Genomic DNA, 13,445 nt, shown 5'->3' on the forward strand with positions numbered 1-13,445 from the left:
TCCACTGACCCTCCTGAGCCACTCACACCATATGGCTACTTCAAGCAGTATGTTCCAAGTGAGATGTTTTAAGCTGATGAGCACAATGACAATATATATGCGGAACAAAAGGCAGTCAAGGGTTACAACACTGCCTCAGCTTCTGAGATTGAAGTCCTTGTTGGCCTACATATGGTGATGGGCGTGCTTGGTATTCCTAGAGTGAGAATGTACTGGTCCTCCAGAATCAATATTGGAATTTTCAATATTGGAAGGATACCATGTCTCGAGATCGTTTTTTCAAACTCCGCTCCAACCTGCATGCTGTGAACGACTTTGAGAGGCCTCATAGAAGTACAACTGTTTGGAGCTGATGTCACTACAATGGACAAAAAAAATACAACTAAAGAGTGATGAAATTTTTTTTTATAATAATTTGATCTCATTAACGGGAGCCTCAAGAACTGTGAAAATTATACTTTTTACATTTTTTCTGAAATTTGGAACATAATTCAGGTCTGAATGGGTTAATAATATTTTTTGGGGGACCACAGTACAACAAATTTGTAAAAATTTCACATCTTTAAAAAAAGTTTACATGTATTTACAAAATAAAGTAATTCACAATAAAACCCACTATACAAAACCTACAAAAATACTATAAAATGTAAAAATTAAAGTACATCTTTTTTGAAAAATTGTTCGTGACATTTCATCTCTCTCTCCGTCCCAGGAACTCTTTCTCCTCTTCCACTCCTCCTCTGTCCAGCATCTTCTTAGCTTCCACACGGGCTTCCTGCTCTCTCCGCTTTTCCTCTTTCTCCGTCTTCAATAGCCAGGATCCTCCAAGGTAAGACAGTATCTCGTCAGGCCGGGACGAAGCCTGGGCTCTGGGTTGAGCAGCTTCCTTAGCAGCTCGAGCACCAGTGAGCTCAAAGAGTCAAACTGAGCAGCCACTTCTACTTCACCCTCATCTCTCTGACCGACCCGATTGAACCAGTCTATGTATTTACAGTAGGATGGGTCATCAGAAGTGCTCTCCTCCCAAGGGAAGCAGCTGGTCAGCAGGCAGTAAATAAGAATCCCTAAAGCCCAGGTGTCCAGACTGGGTTCCACGGTCATCCAGATGTCGTCTTCTGTCTCGCTGAGTGTCTTGGCGGGCTCCACCTCGGGCACACAAAAGGGGGAGTTGTACCAGACAGCACGCACCTCTGTGCCTTGTGGTCGCGCCAAGCGAAGTCGCCCAGTTTTGACCCAGCGGCAGGAGCGGTCGCATAGAAAGATGTTCTCAGGCTTGATGTCGCGGTGGACGAAGCCCAGTGAGTGCAGGTGAGAGACGGCACCGCTCAGCTGAGACATCACTCGCTGGGTACAGTCCTCACTCACACCAGCCTGCACAACACACACACGCACACTTTATCACTGTCACATTATACATAGTATTCTTTTTTATTTAATTTGCTCTAATTTCAGGCCACACTATGTCCATTAATTCATTTATTCATTATTTAATTAATCATTTGTTCTTTCCCTCATTCATTCAATCATTCATCAGTCAATCCATCCTTTCATTCATTTATTCATCCATTCATCCGTCCATTTAAACTTTCCCTCATTCATTATCCATTCATTCAATCACCGATCCATTCATTTATGGTTTCCTTCATTCATCATTTGTTCATTCATTCATCCATTTATTTCATATGTAGCAATACATTTATTTATGTCATTTATTTATTCATTCATTCATTCATCCATTTCTTTTTGCTCATTCATTCATTTTCCCCATTCATTTAATCGGTTATTCATCCATCCATTCATTCATATGGTGTAATATATTCATTCACGTTCATGGCATTAATACATAATTTATCTTATTATTAATTTATTATTTTTATTTATCCCTCATCCATTCATTTGTTCTTTCCCTCATCTATTTGTTCATTCGTTGTTTGTTTCCCCCCCTCATTTATTCCATCATTAATCATCATTCATTAATTTATTCATCCATTCCTTCATCCATCCCATCTATTAATTTGTCTTTGCCCTCATTCATCCATTCATTCATCTATCCATTCATGTCCCCCATTCATTCATTTATTAACTTGCTCTTCTCTTATTTGTTTATCCTTTCATTAATTTATCCATACATTCATTTGTTCGTTCATCCATCCATTAATTAGTTCTTTCCCTCATTCATTCAATCCATCCATGTATTTGTTCCCTCTTTCCCTCTCCATTATTCATTGTTCAGTAATTTACTTAATTCATTGGTTCTTTCCACTCATTCATCATCAATCCATCCTTTCACTCATTTATTCATTTCATTCATCCGTCCATTCAAATTTCCCTAATTCATCCATTATTTGTTCTTCTCTCATTCAATCATGCATCATGCATTCATTGATTCCATTCATACATCCATTAATTGGTTCTTTCACTTGTTCATTCATTCTTGTATTCATCATCAGAAGGCAATCATTGCCAATCCAATAGTATGTTTTATTATTCATTCATTCATCCAATTTGTGCTTCTTATCATTTTTATTTATGATGTTGTAATATTGTTATTGCAATTTAAATATATCTGTCCATTCATTGAATGTTTACTAAGCTGTCCATGTCCATTCAACACTCAGCCGTTTATTTATTCAGCCATTTTATTTAATTCATTCATCATTTGTACATTCATGTTTGCTTGATTGTTTATTTACTCTTATGATAACCTATTTCTTTTTTCAATATTGTTTATTATCAGTACCATGTTATTTCCTTATTATTATTACTTATTATTATTATTATTATTATTATTATTACTTAATATCTATTGTTATTTTAGCCCTACAGTATTGTTTCCTATTTTCTATTGTGTCAACAACATTATCATTGGTATACATTCATCTATAATACATTTATACATTCATTTATTTGTATTCCAGTTATTCTAATACAACAAGCTAACTTGTAAGAAGTGGGAAAGATTAATGAGATGTCGGAAAATGTGTGTATGTGTTTAATCTGCTTCACGACAGTACGTCGAGTCCTCTCATTAACTTGCATTAATGTATCAAGCTGCTGATAGGAAACAGTTGTGTTTGGCAGGAGAGTGAGAACACAGGACTGTATCAGAGAACATGGGACGTGCCTGAATAATCAAGACACACTGTTCCCTGGAGACACGTCACAACAAAATGACGTATCATCATAATTTCCAGGTCAGGACTGTCGTGTGGCTCTGCATGTGGTGGGACTGAGAGTCAATTCTAAAGTTTAAGTCAAACGGGAACGCAATGGATTTTTCAGGTTCTCTGAAAGAAACTGGTTGAAATCAAAGACTTTGTTTGAAATGACTATTTCAGTGATTATCCAAGGCCTATCTTGTCATTTCTAAAAGTTAGTAAGGTATTTCATGCTAAAACATCTAAATAAGGCCATATTTGTGAAAATGTAAATTGCAGTGCCTTTCTTTCAGTTTAGTTAATGGTTTCATTCTTTTGATCCTACCTGTTGTACAGCAAATGACTAACAATACTGATATGTTTGACAAGTTTGCTTTAAAATTAGTATATATTGTACACAACGTACAAATAAAGTATAAGGTTTTGAGCTCCATATGAAAACACAACAGATGCATGATGCTAAAACTTTATCTTGTTTAAAATAAGTTTCTACTTTTTTTTTTTCTTGCCAGAATCTCATCGAACATCTGCCGTTGCAGATAAACATCACACTCTTATTTTCTAATGCTATAAAGTTATGGTTATTTCCAGTGCAGATTTGATTTAGTTTGTTCACAGGCACAATATAACTTGACATTGTTATACAAAGACAACCAACGCCATGTGCATAGGCCTATAGCATAAAGCTAGTCTGCAGCCCTCGTCTCTGGTTAGGCTTTACATAATAAAAGTAAATAAAAATCTACAATAAAAAAAAACATGTATCACCTTATTCTTCGCGTACGAGCTGGCGCAGCCATTTAAATCTTTTTTTGGCTCGAGACTTCCGAGTCATTTCACTTCCATTCATTTTTGTGACGTTAAAAAACAGCTCGTTAGGCTCCTTGATGTTGCAAACTGATATTTTTTTATTATATGATGCTGCTTTGTTTGTATAATCAAAGTAATCTGACCATTTTTTACTGTTTATTTGTCCCTAGTAATTTCTCCCATAGGGAGGTGAATCAGGAAAATTTCCGCAAACGTGCACATTTCCGCATTAAAGATAAATATAAAATTGGACACAGCATGTTCATGTGCCATGAATGAAAAGTAATATGCTGACTGAGAAAAGAATTGTTGATTCCATTTCTATCCCAAAAAATTACAGCTCTACCTTCATTGGCCACTGTAATGGTTATCTAAAAATCTCCTTTGAACAACTTTAGGGTTTAAACCTTGACTTAAAATTGAAAAATGTATAAATTTAGTTTTTGTGAATGAAAAGAACATCAATCAGTCAACATGTACTGACCTCTGAGACGATGACATTATAGAGGTCACCATAAAGACCAGCCTCCTGGGCGAAGACGTAGTGAGAGGGAGTATAGTAGAAGATTGCCCAGCGCCCGGGGTCAGACGATGGGTGCGTGCAGAAGCACCACCGACAGGTTATATTCACGCAGAAATGCCTGAAGGAGGAGTGGAGCGCCGCGGGAAGAACTTTGTAGGGCCATTGGGGGTTCCTGGAAGAGCGAGAGTTGCTCAAGTCAGAAGTGGCTTCTCTTTCACCCAAATAGTCCACCAAATACACAGCAATCTCATAGTACTTTAGAATTTGAATGTACTACATGACAATTAGAAAAGTATATTCAATATAGACCATTTTGAGGGAGGTTAACAATAACAATGGTCCTAACGTATTTCCTGTTTTACTTTTTTCACTTCCATATTTTCCAAGAATCCAAAAATATCCACATATTGATAAATAATGTTATGATAGCTGTTTTGATGTTGCATTATGGTTGAATTCCCTCTTTTTACAGTTATGAAGTAGTTTGATAGCAAGCAGGAAATGTCATGAGCCAGTGACATTACCACATTGAAGTAGTCTGTAGTATGAATATGAGTAGTATGAAGAAATTCTGATGTAATTAGATGTAATGTATAAATATTACTACATGTAAACATTATTACTTATAAAAGGACACTGTATTACCGTATAACTGCAGGACAACTACATTTATATATTGCCAACCCTATACATCACTCCTTAACTTTTCTGATTTTACAGTTTTTCTCAGTCGCTTTAGTGCATTTCTCACAACACTATTTACATTTGCACAACAGTTAATGCATTTCTCAAACAGTTAGTCTTTTGTGCACATCATAGTAGCAGTTTCTCATTCCTTCCAACAAATTGCTAATGCTTTGGACATGCATCAGTTGCTTTCACACAACTCTCTGCTGTTTTATAACATTATCATTTGCTTATGTCTTGTCACGTCAAAATTCAACTAAACTTGTGAATGCTGAATAGTCATTCCAGACAAAACTAATAGTTCTCATTTCATTACTTGAGTCATTACATTGTACATACCAAAATTGTAAATCTTTTTTTTTTTCCTAGAAACTGTCTTCTAAATTGAACAATTTCACGAATGATTTACCAAATATACCAAATGTACAACTATGTATGTTGTAGGTTCAGTTCCAATATGTACTGCAATATTGTTTACAGTTGTGAAAAGCTCTACCCAAGGAACTTTAAGTTTGTTGTAAATAAGGGGGTATTTATTCTTTTGCGCATGCTGTGAATAATTGGAATTGCAAGAGCAAATGCAGTAAAAATTTCAACATACATCTTCAGTGTGTTTGTACTCAGATACCTCACTAAATGCAGTGATGTCTAACTTTACTGAAGTTTTCAAATGGCTGTGCAAATAGTATCTAGTGCTGTCTTGAGCATTTCAGGACGTGTCACCAAAATCTGACTTTTTGCATTGGAAGACATTTACAGAGTAAACTCGTCATAATGAAAACATGACAAAGCCATTTGACTATCATGTTCATAAACAATGGTGTCAGGACTTTTCATCTTGATGACACTGACACTTTCATTGACATCATTACTCGATTTTGAGGAATGAGCTATCCATTTTGAGCAAGTGACGTGCTTTTACAGGTTTATCAACTAGGTTTTGCAGTTTGTACTAATTGTTTTGAGAAATGCATTAACTGTTGTGCAAATGTAAATAGTGTTGTGAGAAATGCACCAAAGCGAATGAGAAAACTGTAACTGTAATTTATTTATGAGCTGCTTTGGAACAATAATTATTGTGAAAGCGTAATAAAGTAAATTGAATTGAATAATGTATAATCTCAGAGTTAACCTTTAATAGTTCCCTATCAATGTGTTACAGCCTATCGCACGACACATTTGCATGTTTAATGGCGTATTGCTTCCATTTATGGCAAAAACAAAATTAGAAGTAAATGCCGGTAGTCGCTTTAAAAACAGATGATGCAAAACAAAAAAGATGGTAATATTCTATATTGCACTTTACAAGTTATATATCTCACTAATGGTCTTTTTTATTAGGGTTCCCAACTATTTAGTTTAGGTTATTTATAGCTTATTATATATTTATATATATATTTTAATAAATGTAAGTTTAATTTGACATTTTACATATTGGGGCGACACGGTGGCTCAGTGGTCTAGCACTGTTGCTCTCAGTTGCTGGTTCAAGCCCGGTTGGGTCAGTCGGTGTGAAGTTTGCATGTTCTCCCCCGTGTTGACATGGTTTTCTATGGTTTCTCCCACAGTCCAAAGAACATGAAAGTATAAGCGAATTGAATGAACTCTAAATGGCTGTAGTGTATGGAGTGTGTGAAGGCGAGAGTGCAGGGTTGTTTTCCAGTACTGGGTTGCAGCTGGATGGCATCCGCTGCGTAAAACTTATGCAGTAATAGTTAGCGGCTCATTCCGCTGTGGCAACCGCCTGATAATAAGGGACTAAGTGAATGGAAAATTAATGAATGAACATGGGGTAGCTCTGCGCTAATCTCACCAGAAGAATTAGCCACCATCTTGAAAGTTGACATCAATGACTCGTCCCGCCGAGGTCAAGATTGTTCAAAGCACTGTTCTATGAAGTGATTTCCAAATAGGAAGTTGGAATAATCCAACCATCTGGAATGCCATCTGGAAGATGTATTATCATATACACATTCACCATGTTCTATTATCATGACTATAGGGATAGTAAAGTGTCCTCTGGAAGCCGCTTCCGGACCTAGGCTTAAGTTGTACATCACTGAGTACTCTCGTTTACTGTTTTTGTTTATGTAATGTACCATATAGTATAGAGTAGTAAGTATGTGAACTTGACGCATTGCTGTTATAGTTTGGAGCTTAACTGACCTCTCCTTTGATGCATGGCCAGCATCACTTGCCGTAAGAACCCTCTCCCGTTTTTGATGAGTTTGAAGTGCTCTGATGTTCACCAGTGTGTCATGGATTGAGCTGTGAGGAAGCACAGCTCATCCAGCTCGCCAGGTGCAGTCTGGGGATGAAAAAAGAAATAACTATTTTAATCATACATTGATAATTTTCATGTCAGCTTCCTAAGTGAGGCCTACACTTTTATGACAGCAACAATTATCTTTTTGAAAATTAAAGCAAAATATATCTTGAATTTATACTGATGTTAAACTTCTGAGCTGATTATTATTTCATGATACCTCTTGCAAGCCTTTTATTACGTTTTAAAAGACATCTAATAGATGTCCAAACATGGACATCTTGGCTAACGAGACTGGATGTCAGTGAAAATCTATTACAGTTGAAGTCAGAATTATTAGCTCCCCTTTGAATTTTTTTTCTTTTTTTTTTTTTATATTTCCCAAATGATGTTTAAACAGAGCAAGGAAATTTTCACAGTATGTCTAATAATATTTTTTCTTCTGGAGAAAGTCTTATTTGTTTTATTTCAGCTAGAATAAAAGCAGTTTTTATTTTTTTAAAGCAATTTTAAGGACAAAATTATTAGCTCCTTTAAGCTACATTTTTTTGATAGTCTACAACAAACCAACATTATACAATAACTTGCCTAATTACCCTAACCTGCCTAATTAACCTAGTTAAGCCTTAAATGTCACTTTAAGCTGTATAGAATTATCTTGAACAATATGTAGTCAAATATTATTTACTGTCATCATGGCAAAGATAAAAGAAAATTAAACTTGTTTTAGTCATGACATCTACAATTGGACATCTATTAGACATCTTTTAACACAAAATTGTTGGATAAGATGCTAATAACTGATAAATGATTCCACTTATATTAAACTATATAAACTACACTTTCTAAAACAGAGGTTGGGTTTGTCCAGATTTAACCAAACATTTGGTTAATAAACCCAACATTTTTAACTACATTTAGAAAATTGCACATTGATCACACTCTCAATTACACCAAAGATGCCTGCGGACAGAATTCCCCAATTAAATCGTATCCATGTATTTCATAGAGCTGTGTAATAATAATAAGAGTTGCATAACAGCATAACTTCCCATCTGCCAGCTCTTTCATCAGCCTTCAGTTTTATGTCGGACAGAGGATGGTCAAACAATACCATGAGCCATTAACACCTCAATGACCCTGAGACAGCTGACGGTACATGTTCCACATAACACAAGTCAAGAGGCTTGTATTTACATTACACACTATATATTTATCAGGAACATTGACTGATTAAATTTCCTAGAAAAGTGCGTCACACCAGTCTTACGTGTGTCGCTCTTAGGCTTTGCTAGTCAATGCAAGCTTGACTAAAACTAGCAGAGCAACAGGAATATTAAGAGAACATTAATTGTGGACCAAAATTACACAATTTCAATTTTAAGTGTCAATTTCTTGAAACATGAGATGTACATAATATGAAAACTGAATAAATATTATTTTCACTGATGTATTGTTGGGATAGGACCAGTGTTCATTTCCTTGATGAAAACTTTTCATCACAATTTTCATGACAACAACAAGTTTCTAATGACAAAAACAAGAACTTAAGTGATGATGATAACAACTATGATAAAAATATACCGACATTTTTGTTGACTAATAAAAACGAGCCGAAAATATGATTGAGGGATGTTTTTTTTTTGGAAAATATCCAATCAGAATAAATCTTGGTGTGTGATGCGTGAGGCTTGAAACATTTTGATATACTGGTTAAAAAGACTAGTTTACCACATTGAAACAAAGAGATTTCTAAATAATTGCAAAATCCTGCGTTTTAATAAGTTACTGTTCTTACATGTGTATAACAATGCTTATCTAACGTGTCTTCAATGGAAAAGCTATATTGCATATTTAAACGAGACATTTTATTTTTATTTTAAAATAGAATATTTTGTATAAATCTATGTAAACAATATTAATTAAATTACACTTAAATTCAACCAAAACATTTTTAGTAAATTAAAGTCTTATGGAATTTTGTCAAATTTAACACTGGATAGGACAATATTTGGCCAAGATAAAACTTCTGAAATCCTTTAAAACCTCACACAGGTGAGTGGGCTTGACAAACCACCTGTAGAAAACACACTCTTTCATCTCTCTGACACTTTAACTGACACTTGCACCACTTTATTACAATGAAATCCATATCTCTAAAAAAACCCACACTGCGTTTATGAAGTGCGTTTGTCTCTTCTTGTTAAATCGCTGAATGCCTCCTCAGTTGTAAATCACCTTGGACAAAAGCGTCAACTAAGTTCGATTCAAGTATTGACCTAAGTTTTTATACATTTACATTAGAAAAATTACAAATATCTTTATTGAACATGATCTTTACTTAAAATATAATGACTATTGGCATAAAAATGCTCAAGTTGACAATTTGGTTTATTCGCACGAATATACACATGTAACATAGGTTTTTGTGGTCCTGGATAACAGTTGTGTGGTATATTGTGTTACATTAGTATGTGTTTGTTGAAGTGGGCATAGATGGGTGTGTTTTTGGCACTGCAGTCATTATCTTACTGATAGAAGTGTCTGGCAGTGGCTTTTGATAAAGTGCCAGGATTGGAGCTGCATGATTTAGCTTGTTACATTTTCCATGCAGCCTTCATGTCTGTGATTGTACAGTAATAGTCTAACAGTAAAGTGTTAATCTGAAAACTGAATTTCATGCAGCTGATAAAGTTTATTTTGTGTTTATTACACTGTTAATCATTATGAACTTTATCACATTCATTCAACAACAATTTAGCAAGTTTTAGATTTTTTGTCATTTAATTGCAGTGAAGGCCACATATTTTCATTTACAAATGTTTTTCAAAATGACTTGGGATTGAAATATAACATTAATGTAAAAACTTGCAATACTGGCATGGCCCAACAGTTACAAATGACTGTAAATGTTAATTTAATAATCGGAAAGAATGGTGTTGAAGTCATATAATACTGTAATAATAATACAAATATAAAAATAGCACAAACCTCTTTATTATTTAAATCACCAGTGACAAACTTTTTTTATTTCCAAACTTTTGCAGTCCATAATTACTACAATTAAAATCCAAAGTACAGTATATTAAATATTGTAATGGTGCCAAACAGCACAAATGGCTGTTTATACATTTAATATGTAATTAAATGAAATAGAATGGCTAAATGGTTATTTAAATTATACAATAATAATCATAATAATGCATTTTTTATAAATGTTTTTGATTGATCTTTTTAATATTAGTGCAGTCACAATCCTTTTAATGAAACGTACCTACACTGCAATAATCTCAGAATTGTTCATGAGCGAATGCAACTGGATATGTGCAGCACAACTGGAGTGCTTTATGTTAACCACAGGAGAATATAACACAGCTTTAATGGACTTAGCAGGATAAAACCTGACAAGTTATATCGACATGACTTGTTCATGAAAAGCCTCAATATACAACCCACCATTAGTAAAATCATCAATGAATGATGACATTTATAATGACAAGGTTATGTAAGTGATAGGAATAGAAGCTTTATAGGAGTAAATAATTAAATATACCTACACAAATGTGTTATAATTAAAATGCAACACATTGCAGGCTAACAAAAATATTAATGCTTTTACTTTTACTATTACACTTTAATGTTATATTTGTTCATTTGTTCAGCTTCAAAATGTTGAACCTGGACACATTATGTTAAAAGTTTTAACAGGGTGCATTTCGGGAATCTCTTCTAACCACTCCATAATTCAGAAAATATTAACACACACATAATATAACATATCACTGACTAAAAACATTATAAATATACAGTGCTCAGCATATACAAGCACAACCCTCACAGATCTATCTTTTAATGCATATGTTTAATAGGAAGCTATCCAATATTATATTTGTGCATTGATTAGTGAGTACTGAAGCCAAATCTGGAGCTTATCTAACAAAATAACTTACGATAACGGTCCAAAAACTAGTACACCCAAATTTATGTTATAGAAAATATTAAAGCAAAAAAAAAAAAAAAAGATTTAGTTAATTTCTTTTTATATTTTAAAGATAAAATATTATCTTTATATTTGTAAAAAATATATTATTTTAATAAATATATCTTTAATAAATCAGTTTTTTTATGTACCAAAATACATTGCCTATATTCACTGAGAAATGGATAAGAATATTATTTTTTTCAATATACAAAATGGGGTGTATTCTATTATGCTAAGCACTGTAGATTTGAATTAAACTGTGTAGTTTGGTATTACACTGCTAACAATGTCCTGTAGAATTCTACAGTAACTTACTGGCGACAGTTACTTACGGCAAATCAATTACAGCAAAAAACATGTTTTTACATTTACACCACAGATCATCTTGCTGAATACAGTATATATTATTGTATACTCTTACTGTAAATATATATGTTCACAACTTTAAAACACAGTAGCATTACTGCACAATGTCCAACAGTAAAGTAGTTTATATTACAGTTAAATACTGTGTAATTTACAAACTCGTTATATGCTGCAGTAGGAATTTATAACTATAATTTTCCATAAAACATTTTAAGAAAACAGTCTACAGACACAAATTGCTAGCGTGTGAAAAAAGAATACATGCAAAAGTGTATTTTAAAAAATGTGTCTGTACATTAGACTGCCAAAGAATAAATATAGAAACATTTTATTGAAAAGCTAAAAGCCTCTAAATCTCAATTTTACTGTACATTGCGGATTGTGAATGTGTGTTCAACTCAATTGGGTTTCCATTTGACTCACAGTCATTGTCCAGCGCAGCAAGGTCTGTCAGGAAGCCTTTGGAAACAGTCAGTTTCTCCTTCCCATCTGTATAAGACTGAGCTCTGAGTTCAGCTGTCTATTGCTCGTTATCAACATACAACTCAGATCGACAAGCACTTAATCAGATGCCACACTTCTGAGGATCAGTTGCTGCTGAGTATTTTTATATCTGTGCTCTCTTCTCTCTCCGTTTCTCAATCCTTAATGAGTCCTGACGACCCTCACTTGCACCTCTCTCTCTCTCTCTCTCTCTTGCTCTCCCTTTTTTCCCTCCAAAATTCCACAACATGTTTCCATCCCAGAGAGCTTGTACTACAGCAGTGAGGTATGCATTCCTCTCTCTCTCTTTCTCTCTCTTCTTGTACGTCAATAGTGTTCCACCGTCTGTCAGTCAATCGCAACACTCTCTTCAATTCATGCTGTTCTCTGCAATCTCTCCTGATCTCCAGGAGCTATCGCTTTATACTTAGTAGAATTCCTTCTACTGTGCAGATCGGCAGCTCCGTCAGCAGCTCTGGCGGATTTAAGAGAGACAACAAGTGTTTACAGTTTGGAGATCTTATTACCCCTCAGGCTCCCGACCAAGACATTCTGGCCTGTTTACACCTGCTCTTAAAATGCATTTTTGTGGATCCAATCACTAGTGGAAGACACTAATTACAGATGTAAGCATGGTAAACTTTTGACCGCTTCTAAATGTGGGTTGAAATTGAGCATTTGGTGTGATGTGTGGTTGAGTGTCTCCTTTTACATTCACATGCAAATTCTACAAGCTCATTTTGTCATTTAGATCAAAAGATTAGAAGAAGTCCCACTCATAGAGTCTATACTGTCAAAGAAATCAGCAAAAAGGGTTGAAAGTCATCAGGTGTAAAAGTTTCACTCATCTACTTGTGAGCAAATGAAAGAAAATGCCTCTTAATACAAGTTATAAACAATTTAAATATTGTTTTAGCTATAGTTTTCTAGTGCAAACAACTATACATGGTTCAGTTTCCTTTTACTCCACACATAAATGTGATTAAAAATAAACTAAAAATGAAAAGTCTCTTAATAATCACTTACTTTCATGTTGTTTCAAACCCTGTTCATCTTCAGAGCATGAATTAAGATATTTTAGATGATATCCAGGAGCTCTCACATCCTCCATAGACAGCCCGAAAATGATCTGGAAACATTTGAAGTCCAGAAAAGACACCAAAAATATGG

The 13,445-nt window shown here is 34.5% G+C and overlaps 1 protein-coding gene across 1 annotated transcript; it reads right to left on the reverse strand.

Moving 5' to 3' along the window:
• Positions 1–476: 476 nt before the first annotated feature.
• sbk3 (SH3 domain binding kinase family, member 3) lies at positions 477–12,544 on the reverse strand. Its single transcript, XM_056476257.1, is given in 7 exon segments — positions 477–852; positions 855–1,371; positions 4,453–4,578; positions 4,580–4,618; positions 4,620–4,663; positions 7,345–7,486; positions 12,216–12,544. Coding segments are annotated over 7 exon segments (1,035 nt in total). The 5' UTR covers positions 12,222–12,544; the 3' UTR covers positions 477–691.
• Between the last annotated feature and the right edge of the window lie 901 nt (positions 12,545–13,445).

The sequence above is a fragment of the Danio aesculapii genome, chromosome 16 (genome assembly GCF_903798145.1).
Source record: "Danio aesculapii chromosome 16, fDanAes4.1, whole genome shotgun sequence".
Lineage (NCBI taxonomy): Eukaryota > Metazoa > Chordata > Actinopteri > Cypriniformes > Danionidae > Danio > Danio aesculapii.